This window comes from Psittacula echo (genome assembly GCF_963264785.1).
Source record: "Psittacula echo genome assembly, chromosome: 4".
Taxonomy (NCBI): Eukaryota; Metazoa; Chordata; class Aves; order Psittaciformes; family Psittacidae; genus Psittacula; species Psittacula echo.
Genome location: NC_137738.1, coordinates 11,765,889 through 11,781,876, shown reverse-complemented (window position 1 = coordinate 11,781,876; position 15,988 = coordinate 11,765,889). Strand labels below are relative to the sequence as shown.

Here is a 15,988-nt window from a genome sequence, read left to right as displayed (position 1 = left end):
CTTCCTTACATATTTGAATAGAGATCTGGATTAAATTATTTTTAAAGGACTTTTAAAATGAATAATCTTTTTTCCCTTAGGCAGGGATTCCCCCTTCCCACTTCTAGACTTAGAGAGGAACGGAATTCAGAGTGCAGATGAGGATTTCAAAGGGCTTTGATTTTATTTGAATCCCAGGCTCACTCAAAGCAAACCTAAAGCAGCAGAAGAGTTACACTCATTAGCTTCTGTGTTCCACGGAGGAGCTTGCACCAATAATTACCTCTGTAGATTTATGTGTGTTGGCCTTTAGATCTGTTAAATTCAGATTTTGGCTTTGTGAAGAGCTGAGAAGATCTCTGTTACATTTCTCACTGCAGCAGTGACTTGGCTCCTTTGCAGATACATGCTGTAGCAGGCGAGCACAGGGTGCCACTAATGACGGCAGGATGAGCAGGATCCTGGTGAGCCTGTGCAGGGGGTCAGGTGCCAGGTACGCCAGGCGCATTGGTGACAGGATGCAAAGTGGCTTAAGCAGGAGGCCGTGAAGAGCCATTGCAATGGCAAACACCCTTGACTAAAGGCAGTGTGGCTCTTTCCAGCAAGGAAAATCCTGCACCCAGGGCCTGGCTTTACTGGAGCATGGCTGGAAATGGTGAGGTGCTGAAGCATCCATGCCGCTCGAGGCATGCTGCAGGCATGTGAGTCCTCCCTGGACACTTCATGGGACCTCTGCTATAGGGGAGCAATAGAGTTACCTAAATACTAGCCGTTCCTTAGCATGTGGTCACCTTTTGGATATATTATCACCATACCTTCTGATTTTCCCATTCTCATCCCTCCCTATCCACTCTTTTGTTCCTTTTTGTATAGTATTTTGTGTCCTCCTCCCATTCATCCTTTCTCATATTTCCTTTTCTGTGATGATTTTATTTTCTCTGAATCACTTGTTTTTCTTTCTGTTCCATCTTCTCAAACGGTTGCAGAGGGTATAAAGGTGGCCTGATCTGTGTAAAAAAGTAATGTAGTCACTGCAAGCTGAGCTTAAAGACATGGATGATCTGTGGACCAATGGAGAACTTTCTTCCCTCTACGTAAGCAGTAACAGATGGCAAGAGGGGTATCTCTTGTTTTACTAAGATACTGTATGTACAGTTACTGTTAGAGTCTACTGGTGATTAGGGTTTTGTTTATAGAAGCTGTGGTTGGCTGGTGCCTTTGAAAATCAGGTTATTTATTTTGGTGTCTAAATATGGACTTGAAAATTTTGGCCAGGGCGATTTGCTCAAGGTCATTATTCTGACTCAGGGACAGAACAGGAAAAAAACCAAACCTTTTCAGCTCTCCCTTCCTATTGATACTCTGTACAGATTCAGTAAAGTAGATGTTTAGATACCCAGATTCAGTAAAGCAGATGTTTATATATCCAGATTATATACCAGATTATAATGAAGTGAGTGATCAGAATTGATTTGGGAGGAGTTAAAAGCACATCCTGTAAGGTGGCACAGTCACTTTGTGGAGTTTCTGGACTGAGATGGACCCTAGAGCAGAAGAAATGCTCCATGTTGCATGGGAGCATCTAGGCAAACTATTCCTATCTTCACAACATGGTACACCTTTTCTTCTACGTCTTGTCTGGGTCAGTTTCTGGGACTGTTCAGGCACAGCTGAGAGAGTAGGTTGAAGCTGCCACTGCTGCATTTGGAGCCCTGAGATGAGCAGACCTGAGGTTTAAGACCCTGAATTGCCATCTGCTCTGGGGAACAGTGAGCCAGGTTGATCATAGTTCCTTTGCACTGTAGTTCTTGTGCAGATTAGAAGGGTTTCATATGTCAGTGTAAGATCTTGAACTTACTATTCAATTGATCACAATGAGAGCATTTCTCAGAGGACATGAAATTGTGTTAAGAAACCAGTTCCTTCCACTGTCGTTAGGAAACAAGACAACTATATCTTGTAATTGCTGCTGTTTCTGAATCACTTTCAAGGGAAGCCCAGGCAATAGTATATTTTCATGTTCCGTTGTGAACTGGAGCGTTTTCGTGTTTAGGACAGCATGTGTTTAAAAGAGTTACGAGCCTGGGAACACAGTGAAGTCCAGAGGTAAACTTTCCTATCACAAGAGACTGAGAACAAATCAGCAGTGCAGCCTCCAAAGAGATTTAAGAGCCAGTCTTCCAAGTCTGCTGCACATAGTGATTTTCAGATCCCTTCCACTGGATTTGTAGAACCTGAATGTCATTGAAAACATCATTTTGCTGTAGTCTGCTTTTGAGGTGTCCTAACAGATCTGGTCAAACTAAGTAAGAATCTCAGATTCATTCCTGGGCCATCTAAGTCTCCTCTTTGATTGTAGTAATTTATTTCTAGTTTTCCTGTCACAGAGGTAAAAGATTCCTCGCTCTATTTTAGAATAAAAGCAGAGAAGAGGGAATAAGCACCCAAATTTTGTCCAAATAGATGAAGAATGGATTCTGAATTCCTTTTGGGGCATTTAAAAATCTTCTCCACATGCATGATTTGTCCAGAGATCCTGGATTCTGTACTGGCAACTGCTGTACTGGTGCTGCATAAATAAAACACATTTTGATAACTATGTCTTTACAATAGTTATTCAGCCTGGAAAGCTGACAAATACCAGCTTCAAAGGCATGGCATTTCCTACAGAACCCCATGTTGAATCCAAAAGTTGCTATGAGGAAATGTTGGTAATTCCTGGATTAACGCTTTTGAATAAGCAAATGGCTAGGTAAGAAAAGAAAAGACAAAAGCAACTGGAGTTTGTGTTTCACGCTTCAAGTGAGCTGGCCAAGTGTGGCTACATTCCCTTTTAAAATCAAGTGACCATGGTGCATCTCCCAGGGTCCTGTAGTATGAATGCTAAAAGGATTAAAAGTAGCCAGGTCACACAGCTTTATTTTACTCTTTACAAGGGCCATGTTAAATCCGAGACTGTATACCCCTTGTTTACATAGATATGAGTACATAGCAGGAAATTACATAATTTGACCTGTGCCATGAAGTAAAATACCCCTTTGTGTTCTGTTTTGGAGTCAAATACTTAAGGAACTGTGTTTTCTCCAGTGCTTTCCTACTGAAGTCTTTTTCATTAAAAAGTAATAACATACCCCAAAAAGTTACAAAAGCAATGCAATAATACAAGTATTTAAGTGAAAACAGCTTTGTAATAACTGCTTGAGTATAAGTGGTCTATCCACACACCCTCCTTCCTGCACATTGCAGCATTGTTTGAAGGCAAAAGAAAAGTAGGGGGATCTTTTAATACTTGCTATTATGCAGTTCTCAAAGGTGTAGCAAGGTACCCAGTGTAGAGTGAAAGGTAATGGAATGAACAGGGAATGGAATGAATAGGATAAATAATAAATCAGCATAAGTTGGAAACAGCTCACTAGGGTCAAAAATGTGTTAATGATCTGAAATTTTATTAACAGTTCTAAAATCTTTTAAATGCATATCAAATACCCTGTAGCCCTTTAAAACCATTCTCAGAACTCTGAAGACAAGAGATGCCTGCAAAGTTCAATGCAGCAAGTTAAGCCTGCATCTGTTTAAAAACAGTGACTATTAAACATGAGGATGAGGGATTCTAGTCTGATTCGGATCACCAGTTCCAAGAAGACTGTTTTGTACCTCTTGAATCTCCTGCACCCTCCGAAGCTTCTCAGACATTCTCCCCCAGCACCAGCTCAGCTCACCCAGAGCTCAGGCAGGCAGGTCTGGTGCTGTTGCTGTATCCATTCAGAATTCCATTTCATCATCCTTCCAATCATGGCACTGACGTGCTGTTAACATCAAGGAAAACAGCCATATGCAAGTAATTATTTGAAACTGAATACATCTGTGTTCCATGGTGTAAAACCTGCTGACACACAATAGCCCCTGAGTCACTTTAGCAGCAGATGTTACAGATGAAAAACAACCATACAAGTAGTTTAGCTCATTTTCCTACTGTTGCAGGTATCTTTTTTCCAATCAATGTGTTTGCTAAGGTGCTGCCCAAGTTACTTTTAAGTATCTCAGTGAGGTCTAACGGAAGCCTTTAGGCAGTTACTCCGCACTCCATCTGATGCACCAAATTAGAGAAGTCTGAAGTATTTATCAGGTCTATCTTGTAATCTCTGTGCACGTTATGACTTCATTTTGTGTTCTACAATCTTGCAGTGTTTTTTGTAATTTTCCACGCAATGAACAGCCTTTTTTTGCACTACACTAACATTACTATATTGTATGACAGCTCACAGGGCTTAACAGAAGAAGTTCCTTTTAGATCTCACTCATCTTGGGCTTTCTTTATTTTTGGCCTGCAGAACAAAAACATCTTCCAGAAAAGTTAGTAATGCAAATTACTCAATTTTCATTAACATGTTACTTCATAGTCTTTCTCCTTTTTCAGCTTCTCTTGGTAATAGAAATAAATTACAGCTGCTAAAATACAGTGTTATTCTTTATCTATCTGACTTGGGGAAAAAGTGGTTAATTTGCATGGCAAAAAGAGGAAATTCTGTTCAGTGAAGCAAAAGTTACTAGAGTTAAAATTAACTGGAGGCAATACAATCCAGAATTAAGCCAGGCTACTTGCTGCCACAGATGAAATATGAATAGTATTCCAAATGTATTAGCATGACAGGAAAATGGGGGCATTTCTCAGTCACTGGAAGGCCACTCACTACACAAACTTGGTACAGAATCTGTAGGGGGAATGGGACAGACTTGTTTAGGTTGGAAAAGATCTTTAAGATCATCAAGTCCAATTGTTAACTCAGGATTGCCAAGTCCACCCATAGAGATACCAGCTGAGAGGATCACACGCTGAGCCCTTGTGGTGACATTCATTGGAGTGTGTTGGTTAAAGGCCAGCTCAGCAGCATGCACAACCAAGAGCAGGGGGAGCCTATGCAGCCTCGACAGCCCCACCTGGCCCAGAGGTGGGCCCTTAACTTGCATCACTAAGGCAGGAAAAACATACTCTTAAAAAAAGGCTGATAAACTTTTACGGTGTCAACACACAGCTGCAGAGAGAGGAAAAAAGAGGCAGCATTTTAAGTGGGCAGATGAATGGGATCTCAGAAAATTAAATGGTGCTCCTAAAAAATACAGCTATTTCTCAGTAATGGGGGCATTCCTTCATGAAGTGAACTGTGGTGTAAAACGAGCAATTTAGGGACATACACTTACTTGCCTGAGTCAGCAGCATTTGCTAAATGTCAGTGGTTTTGCCTTTTCTGTAGCCATCAGAGTGGTAACAAATCCTGCTTCCCCAGCTCCAAACAAGGCACAGATAAGAGCAGTGGGGAGGAGACTGCAGAGGGGACAGAAGAAGCTGTATTTAAACAGTTGTGTTTGCTTTTATGTTAAAAAAAAGTCTTGGACATCACTTTTCTGCCAGAACACTGGTACTTTGCAAATGCTGCCAACAGAAACCCTTGCGAGCAAGCCAGCTGACATCAGCTGACCAAGGACATGGTGGGACATTGGACGTTTTATCCATTCCTCTTCAAACAAGCAGCCTTTTGTCCGGGCTGTTTGACCAAAACAAGCCTGTGAGTAAAAGCAGCAGCCTGCCTATGGAAGGCGTGCTGAAGTCAATGAAATCTGAGATACATAGCACCAGGCGTTGCGTGAGCTGAGCTTAAGATTAAACCAGGTTTGCAACATCTCTCAAAATGAGGGGTTTACTATGCTGGATGCATTACAAGATAAGTCCATAAGGAAATATTATTCCTGTTGCTGCCTGGGGCTTCATCATCAGCATTTTGTGAGAGGAACCCAACAGGACATGCAATCTGTAAGATATTTCCATTGGAGATAGCCAATGCAGTCTAGCCTACACTGGTGATCAGGGAAAGCAGGCTCCTGCCCTAGCCTAGATTAAATGAATTGGATAATTTCTGTATAGCTCAAGCAGATGATTGCTCCACAAAACTTGCTGCTAGAATTGGCTCCTTAGCTGGCAGGCAAAGCAAACATTAAGGACTGAGCCTGTGGTTGCAGTGGTATGAGTTTTGTGCACTATCAGGTCAGAATGAACATGGTTCAGCTCAAACAAGGGATACAAAGTTCAGTTTCCCAGAGTTGTATCAGGTGGAGTCAACAATGCAAATGTAAAGTCCATGCTTATAGACCCACCATGGGGGTGGGGTGGTGGTGCATGGAAATGCTTAGATAAGGACAGGCAAGTCAGGCACAAAGCCTTTTGGCACAAAAATTAACACTGCCAAATTCTGGAATAAATCATGACCAGCAGAAAGGATTTAGTGCATATCAGTGCTCTGCATTGTGTGGCTTTGCTGTTTGCAGCCTGGCCCTGGGAGCCAGATTAAAAGCTGGGTGTCTTGTGTTATCAGGCCATGTCTCATGAACCTTTTCTATGCCAGGTTCTTGCAGAGGTGTCTGAGGCCATGGGGAGCACACATGCAAACTCATGAGCTATGCTGGCCCCACCAAAGTCCTGGATGCTGTTCTTCTGACTCTGCACACTGAGCAAGCTGTTCATGCTCTGATGAAAGAGCAGCTTCTCTAGAGGTAGAGGAGGACTGAAAGCCACTGCTCTGGCAAGATGGTTTCCCAGTACCTTTCAACAGGCATATCCCATTTTCATTCATCCCTGTGATGGTGGTGATGCCTTGGCACAGGTTATCCAGAGAAGCGGCGGCAGCCTCATCCCTCTCAGTGTTCAGGGCCAAGTTGGATGGGGCTTGAAGCAACCTGCTGTAGTGAAAGGTGTCTCTCCAGGGGGTTGGAACTGGATGAGCTTTAAGATCCTTCCAACCCAAACCATTCTGTGATTCTGTGAATTAGCACTAGTTGTTTTGCATTGTCCCTGGAGCCACACAGGCTGAATGGAGTGAGGCACATATGGCCCTTCTTGCCTAAAGACAACATCAGTGTACAGCTTTGCCTCTTTGCTAGGTGTGGGACAAGTGTTGCACTGTGTTACACCCCCAGCCATACTTGCGCAAGGGCAGGCTAAGCCATGAGTCCTCAGTATTTGTGAGTGAATACTGTCTGCTGTACTTAGTGACATCTCACTCTCATCCTGCACTGAAGTTGCTGTGCAGCTTGAGAGGTGGGAAATGGAAATGCCTTTTGCCTTGGTCACTATTTAGAAATTAGGCTTAAACCCAGACTGAGCAAAGTGGAGCTGTTGTCTGCTGGCAGCGGGGTGGCTTTCCAGCGGTGGGCTTGGTGAGCTCCACGCTCCTCTGTCTGGACTTGCTTGTGATGCAGGGCTGGTCTCTGCAGAGGAGTGGGGGTTCCACCACCAGCACAGACTGTGCCAGTCAAGAAAGAAGCCAAAGATGCCTGTGAAATCCCACTTAAAGGTGTTTAGCCTGGGTTTAAAATGAATATCATGTTTGAACTGCTGGCTGGTGGCTGTCGTGATGTGTTGGTGAGGCAACACAAGAAGGGAGAAATTTCATGCATCACCTGCAGTTTACTTCCACTTTTGAAACCTGTAACCCAGCACTTCACATGACCAGCTTACTCTGCGGTGGTGTGTTAGTTATGTAAACCTCAGTGTGCTTCAGACTGGAAAAGAATATGAAACAGAACATCTACTTGAATTCCTTTCTTAACTTGGCAAGTTTATACCTGCATCTTAACTACCACTGTTTTTACTTCCACCCTCCTGGATTCAAAAGACCCTGATCTGGGGGCAAATCAGACCAAAATCTACATAGAGATGTGCTCCCATCTCTGTACAACAAACCTTTTGCACAAATCAGGGCATTTCTTGGAGCACACAAAAGCTGCTGCTTTTCACACCACTCAAGCAAAGGCTGTTCTACTATGGGCTCAATTGCAATGCGGAAGAATTGTGTCCATGGAAATTCTAATCTTGAAAATACTTAGATCCTCATTGACATGCTGCAAATACATTTGAAACATTCTTGTATCCCAGGGTAAGAGCTACATAAGTAAGCTAAGCCTTTCACACTTTCTCTCTGAACCTGTTGGATTTATTTACCAAACCCCATTGCATAGATATGCCCAGCAAATGTCATGGAGAACCATTTGTAATGAAATTAAAGCTTAAACATAATGATTCTCTCTTCTCTAAGCACTGGCCTCTATTAAAACTGGGAGCTGTTCATATTTCATCCCTTGCAGCCTCTGTAAACCCTCTGTTTGACATTTTGAATGTGCCATACAGGTTCTAATACACATTACACAAAAAGAGCTATTACAAAATTCCTGACTTTTTCTTGTTTGTGTGACAAAGGGGGAATGGCAAATCCTCCAGTTGGACAAGATAATCACTCTCCTGCGAAAAGCCTACAATCCACATCCTCCGTTTTTCTTCTTAGCTGAGCTTCAACTGTGTTTGGTCAATAATTTTATGTGTGAAGCCCATAAATCACCTTCCAATACACACTGGACAGTGGAGAGTCCTGGTAGATTAGACGTCAGCCACAGGAGAAATCACATCATATCCGGATCCAGGAAAGCCAAGTGCTGCTGGAACATTTCCATTTCATGTTACCACGGTTTTCTGAAGAGCCCTCTTTACGCAGTAGGACCACTCTCTGGAGTGAAAGATAGTTGGGTGGATAAAGGTTTACAGGATCAGGCCTTCTGACATGACAGAGAGACCATTACAAATCCATGAAATGCAGTTTTACTCAGGTGACTATCACTGTGACTATTACTATTTATATATAACAAATTCATTGCTGGAACCGAGTTATCCAACACTTACAGAGCAGATCTAAAGAAAACTTTGTCAGCCACCTGAACATTGCTTAGGTGCAGTTTGTGCCCCAAGCCTCTGAGGTGGTTCGTAGTGTGACTGCATTGGTTTCATGCAATGAGAAGCAGTCATGTGCTGTTTAGCTGGGAAGGCAGTACAGGGGGAAGAGCCGGGCATACTGAGCCTTCCTAAGGGGCTGAGAGTGTCACAGAGATATCACATAAACCCCTTCCCTCCTCTTGCTTGCAAGAGCAGGAGTTTCTGACATGAGTTGAAGTTGAGGCGGTCAATGAAGTGGATATTTTTCGTTGCTATTTGTGTCTTGGGAATGAATATAGCAGAAAATATGGAATTGTTCAGAGGAAGATGCTCTACAAAGGGAAAGATTAAAGAATGTACTGCCTTGGGCTTTGCACAGACTGTTAGTTTGTAGTCTGTTTCCATTTCAGCCTTAAAACTCAATTCAACTAAATAAGGTGCCCCTTTAATATCTAACGGAGGCTTTATCATGGTTAAGGAGACAAGTTTCTTACAAGGTTATGAAGACAAAATGTTCACTGACACAAGTGTTTAGTTAGGCTCTTTCAGGCCACTTTGTTGCCTTCCTGTGTGTACAAACCAGGCTGCCTTGGCTGATGTTATCCTTAAGGAGGGATAAACCACAGTGGGCTGCTTTTGTACAGGTTCTTCTAGCCAGGCTTTTCCCAGGGCACACCATTCAGCCTGGACACTGGATCAAACTGGACCAATTTTAAATCGTTTACAGAGACATTGATGCTGAAGACATCAAGAAGAGTATGTATGCTCAGGCATGTCACTGCTGCAGAGTGCCCAAGTGCCATGCTCCATCACACTGTTATCAACCACATTTTATTCTTTTTCAGTGTGCTTCTCCTGGGATTTGTTTCAAAACCAGACTTCCACATCTTATGCCAGCAAAGGCCAGGGAAGCAGAGGATGTGAGCTTCAAGTTTAAAGGTTGACTTCCAGGCAAACATCCGCACACATCCCCCAGCCTCCAGGTCAGCTCTCCAGAGACTGAACAGCATTCAAAATACCAATATTCCTCATCCATGCTGTGGAAAAGCAGAGTGGTTTCTCATGTTCACTGAAAGGTGATCTGCCTTTATATAAAGCCTTCTTCTCTCAAGCACAAGTATTATGAAACCCACAGGAATCCATAAAGAATGATGGGACATTTTTCTAAAATGCCAGGCCTGTACATCTTCCACCTTCTGTGATTCAGGAGCAGCGTAAAAGGTCATAAACCATTCAGCTGCTGTGATTCACTGCACTGATTCATGTGCTTGGTACAAATACTCAGAGATCAAAGCAGCACCTACCCCCCAAAAAAAGATTTTAAATGATTTTTTAATGCTTGCCATAAAGATGGACTTCCAGCTAAAGCATTATTCTCCTGATTGATAGTGGATATTTTAGGTAGCAAGTCCCCTACGGTAAAGATTGATGCTTCCTTTAAGAATCATATGGTGTGGTACCTAAAGCAATGTACTCTGCAGATGTGTTTCCTCCCTGACCTAGCCTGAACATGAGACACTGATCACACAGGGGTTTTCTGGGCAGAAGTTTACAGGGAGTTAAAAAAGAATGGAAACTTCTTCCCTGTGAAGGAATCTGGAAGCTCCCCTAAACCATTTTGTATTAACTTTGCAGTGGATGAAGGTGTTAAACTGGCATGTGTCTATTGATGGGGAAGTGATCCTTTCAAGTTCTCTCCTTCATCCCCACTTGTGGAATTTGTTGTGCCAGTGGGACGAGGCTGGCTATAAAACCGCAGCATCCCGCTCAGGCAGCCTGCCACCACATCTCTGCTGAGAGACGTCCCCCCTTCATCTCTGCTGGGCAGGCAGCTCTTCACTGACAGAGGAGGATGGATGTGAGGTTCACCCGGATGCTCTGCTTGCTCTGCCTGGTCATCACTGTCCGAGCGTTTACCCAGGAGGGGTTCAAGGAGGTGTTGCTGAAGCAGCTGGGGCTCTCTGAGATCCCTACACTTCATAAGAGAGACTTGGTGGATCTGGTTATCCCAGACCACGTGAAGAACAAATACATCTCCATGCTGAAGCGGCAAAGGGTGAAGCGCCGAGCTTTGCCGAGCCTGGCTGGCATCCTCAGGGGGATCCCTGGCAACGCAGGTAATGTTTCTGCTGGCACTGTTGGGAGCTTGGGAAGCATTGTGCAGTTGCCACAGGAGGCAACAGGATGGGCTCAGGCAAACCCACGAGGGGAATGAAGTTTGGGTCTGGCTCCAAACCTGAGCTGGGTAGAAGAGGGGCAAGTAACACGCATGAGTAAGACCTTGCACCTGGAGTGCAGGTCCCACATACAAGGGCAGGCTGCTGCTGGGGCGTAGTAGAAGGGAAAAGCTTTGGTACCCAGGTAACATTTTGGGCAGGTGGAAAAGTAATGTTAAAAAAAAAATCAATACAAAGTGAAGATCTGGCAGGTTTTAGGTCAAAAGTCTGGAAAGTCCTCTGATAAGAATCACATCTCTGTGAGGATATTTCATTCTCCCCTGTATTTTTTGTTTTGATTTGGTTTTGTTTGCCTGGGAAGAATATCAAGGAGATCATCTCTGCAGACACCATGGGGTTTGTACAAGGACACTTGTTTCACTTCCAAAAGGCATACATAGCACCCTGGGCAGCAAGTGAAAGCACTTTTTCATTGCAAGTGGGGCAATTTCCTGCTGTTATGCCCAGTGCTGGCACAATGTGATGTGCACCTTTTGGGGTTTGCTCAGTTTGGGGTCAAATGATACAGGAGATTTCTTTCCTCCAGATTACAGAGACTCAGAAGAATTAGGGCATTTGCAAGACATTGATTTAAGTATGCATTAGAAAAGGTGTGTTTAGTGGCTGTCTCTGCCACAAGGGCTGATGTGGAAGCATAGAAACAGTGTGTTGTGATGATAATAGTGGATGAAGTGTGGGGGCTTTGCTCACTGGGATGGCAATGACAGGCTGTCTATTTTGTTCCTTGACAGGAGAAGCCCTCTACTCTGACACCACCACACGCCAGAACCTGATCTTTGACATGGAGGGCAGAATACCTCAAAACAGTGAAGTGACAATGGCTGAGCTGAAGCTCTTCAAAAAGCCTCTGGACAGAGCAAACCTGCCTGCCAGGCAGTCTCACAGGCCGATCTCCAATGCCAGAGTCAGCGTGTACTGGGTGCAGCGGCAGCATGATGGCACCAACAGGACCTCCCTGGTAGATTCCAGGTAAGAAAGGGACCTGTTCTGAAGACAGGACTTTAGTTACAGGGTATGGGTCCTCTGGGCTGGGTTTGGTTGTCATGTGTTTTTGCCTCCGGTCAGCCTGGTGGGGTTACATCTGTAGAATCAGGCTCTATAGCCTCTAAACCCAGAATGAGTTTATAAGAGCAGATATTAGGTTGAGACTGCAATATGTGATGATTCACTGAAATGATCTATTTCTGTGTCAAACAATGCCATGGACTGCCAGATCTTCCCCTTCAAAACACTCCACCGGGTTCACTTCTGTCTCATTCTAACCCACATGGGCAGCTGATATGCTTTCAATTGGCCATCTCATTGCCTGGTTTCAATAAGTAAACTGTGCAAAAAGCATCTGATTCTGTAGCCTTGAGCTCTGTGGAAGTTTTACAACCCTTGAAGGCAGAATTAGACATCAAACCAATTTTCTGGGTGGGTAGAAACTTACAGCCCTGATGCAGCTAAGACAGGAGCAGGGGGGAATACTGTGGTGTTTACCAGCTTCCCTAATCCCGAGGCTGCATGTAACCCTGCACTGCCATATTTCTATATGAGCACGAAGTAATACCTTAACATGAGCACACACAGAGAGTTTTATTTGACCCTTCAGTGTCTGTTAGATCCCCATGCTCCTTTCTGAGGTGTGTTAATTGCTGTTGTGTTCATCAGAGTGCTCAGCAAAAATTACCATGTAATCAAGGCATGTGACAATCTATGGGGAGCAAATTATTCTGCTGCAGTGACAGTGCTGCAAGCCCAGGCTTTGTGCGATGTGCTTTTCTCTAATGCCAAGCCCTTGTTGTGCAGGCTGGTTCCTATACGTGAGTCAGGCTGGAAGAACTTTGATGTGACACAGGCCGTGCATTACTGGCAGCGAAACAAAAGGCGGGAGCCAATGTTCCTGGAGGTCTGGATTGAAGGAGAAAGGGTAGGCAGCTATGCCTCAGAAATGGCCAAAGCTGTGCATTTCACCTCTCAGGACCCCAAGGATAAAGCCTTTAGCAAACCTGAACTGGTGCTTTACACCCTCGACTTGGAAGACTATGGGTATGTATGAAAGGTAAATCTGTACTGCCTCTGGTATAAGAGTGCCCCTGAATTATTGTGCTAACAAAAGATGTGCAGCTCTCGCCCTCACAGGTAAACTGGAGGAGTTAGAGAGTTGCTGCTGAATCATACCTCTCCTCTTCCCATATTTGTTGCCAGCATATTCAAATGGAACCCCATCACAGCCCCAGTTTCACAGGGCATGGTGCTATTAACGGGGGATTATTTCTCCCTCATCCCCCTTTCCAGTTACAGCATCAGTTCTTGTTTCTCCCTTGGCACACAGGGGCCCCGGGGACTGCAGGGAGGAGGCAGTGAAGGGGAAATCCACCTGCTGCCGGCAGAAGCACTATGTGAATTTCCGTGAGCTCCCCTGGGCGCAGCACTGGGTCATCGAGCCGGCAGGGTACCAGGCTTACCGGTGCTTGGGGAGCTGCCTGCAGGCCCCCAGCGCCCTGCGCCGCTTCGGCTATGGGGAGCGTGCCTGTGCTGAGGTGGAGAGCTCCCCACTGCCCATGATGCTGCTGGTCAAGAGGGGCAACCGCACGGAGATCGAGGCGGCCGAGTTTCCCAACATGGTCATCGAGAAGTGCAGCTGTGTGACGGATGGCATGGCACTGGTGTGAGGTGTGGGGCCAGCTGGGATGCTACCCAGGCCCTGACTCCTCACAGCCCTTCCCAAAGACACCCCAGGCTGCAGCCATGCAGTGATAAAGGTGCTGGGGGGACCCCCACATACCTGTGTGCAAGGGGCAGCATGCGCCCCACTACCCTGCAGAGGGCTTGCACTTAAAGCCACTGTCCATATAGATGGGCTCAGAAGAGCATCCATCTTCATGTATAACTGTGTGAGGGGTACCTATGGAGCCTAATGCTTCTTAGGACCCTCTTGGTGCTAGCGAAATTTCATTGAATTTGATGGACCTGCATCCAGTGTATTTCAGTCCCTACCCTGCAGTATTGCAGACAGGTACAGGCAAAGGAGGAATGATCATCACCAAATGGAGAAGTAATACATGGGTTCAGCTTTTCATTGTTAGACTCCTGGTTTTGGTCCTTGTCTGTCCAAGTCATGTTTATGATGAACTGGAGAGCAGAAGCACTTACATGTATATATTGTATACACACACACACGTGTACATATATATAGTATATGAATATATGTTTGTATTGTCTACATACATATTGGATATATACGTATTGTCTGCATACATACATGTACATAAAATATTGTCTAGAGCTCAAAGGAACATAGATATGCACGTATATATCATATGCATGTATACATTTACATAAAATATTACCTGGAACACAAAGGATCATATTTTTGGCCCCTGCTCCATGGGCTTAGGAGAGTTTCAAACAGAATTTGGAGTTCTGAAGTCAATGGGAATATTAGGACTTAGGTTTGCTCACACAAGTAACAGTTTATAGAATCATAGAAGCGGCTAGGTTGGGAAAGACCTTTAAGATCATCAAGTCAAACCATTACACCAGGAAATCAGACCTTTATTTTTCTGGTTGTGTCTTGCAGTTGTTTCAATTTAGGGATATTTTGGTGTGCTTACAAACTCAAGGCAACAATAAACCACAATTATTAAAGTAGCCATGTGTTTGCTTATATTTATTCTTAGTTATTAAAGTGGAGGGGAAGAAAGTCTGTCATATTTCTGAATGTACCCCGATGCCCACTCGTATGAAGATACACACAGTAAAAGCTCTTCTTGGTTACCTGTGTGATCCTGACCGCTTCTGGCAAAGCTCAGGTACCCAGGCATGAACTGGCATTGGGCTGGATCTGCAGGTGGAGCAGAGCCCACACCACCTAAACTGCTGCAGAGGTTAAGGCTTTCTTAAAGAGGAAACCTAGAAACTTACTAGTGTGAGGTGTCCCTGCCCATGGCAGGGGGCTGGAACCAGATGATCTTAAGGTCCTTCCAACCCAAACCATTCTATGATTCTGACAGGCAGGAGAGGATGCTCTGGGTGTGAGCTGTAGCAGTGCAGTGCCAGAGCCTGCAGGCAATCAGTTGGAGCTGTACTGCAGGAAGAGATTAGCTGCTCAGCTGCTCGTGCTCCTCCCTTCCCAGGTGAAGTGCTTTAACCCTGACCATTCCTTACGGAATGACATCTGACCAGCACATCCCCTGGAGACATGCAATGACAATGGGTTTTGAACTGTACCAAACTGTTGGCCCAGGTGTCACCAATGATAATAATTTCCATACTTCATGTCAGACTTCTCAGTAGGTAAGTGGCTCTGGGGATGAAGAGGTCTCTGCTGTCCATCTCTGTGGGATGTGGTCCCCGAGGCCCTGACTGAACCTGATGGGAGGACTCTGAAATGAGTTTGTCTGACTGGACAGGGTGGCCATGGGCTAGGTGAAAAGAGACCTGTTGGACTCTGCAGTGGCTTTGAGTCTCTAATTGGAAAGGCTGGGTGTCAAGTGTCCCAGCTGCCCTGCAGGACCCTGGCTCTGAGGTCACCCAGGCATCCCTGCAATCACCATCACCTTGGCCTGTTGGTAGGCAGGCACTTTCCACTTGTGTGAATGTCTGTGGCAAAAGAAGAGCTTTAAGGGGAGAGAAGAAGGCAGAAGCATAGACTCACCAGTCACCAGCGCTGGGCTACAGCACCATGGGTTACTGGAATCAGAACTGAGTAAGCCAGATCGATCCCGGGCCATTTCCTTCTCATGACTATGTAGCATCTATCTTAATGGCATTGGCATTCAGTCCCAGTTCCTCTCCTGGAAACAGGGCATAGCCTGAAGGCCATGAGCTCAACTATCTTTTGAAGAACAAAGCCGGTGATTTACCCTCACTGCTCCTGGGGAAGAAAGTGTTTGAACTGGTTCCTGCCTGAGAATTAAGAGCATTAACCCTGGCTGCCCTGCAGCACTTGGACACCAGACATCACGCCCCAGGCCTGGGAAAAATCCCATCCAGTGCAGTCGGCACCAGGCTGCAGGGAGCAGAGCACTGC

At 45.0% G+C, this 15,988-nt stretch overlaps 1 protein-coding gene across 1 annotated transcript; it reads left to right on the top strand.

Annotated features, from left to right (window-relative positions):
- Positions 1-10,586: 10,586 nt before the first annotated feature.
- LEFTY1 (left-right determination factor 1) lies at positions 10,587-13,628 on the top strand (the record flags this gene model as incomplete). Its single annotated transcript, XM_080615010.1, has 4 exons — positions 10,587-10,851; positions 11,706-11,940; positions 12,763-13,002; positions 13,289-13,628. 4 exons carry the CDS (start codon positions 10,587-10,589, stop codon positions 13,626-13,628), a joined length of 1,080 nt encoding a protein of 359 aa, XP_080471136.1.
- Between the last annotated feature and the right edge of the window lie 2,360 nt (positions 13,629-15,988).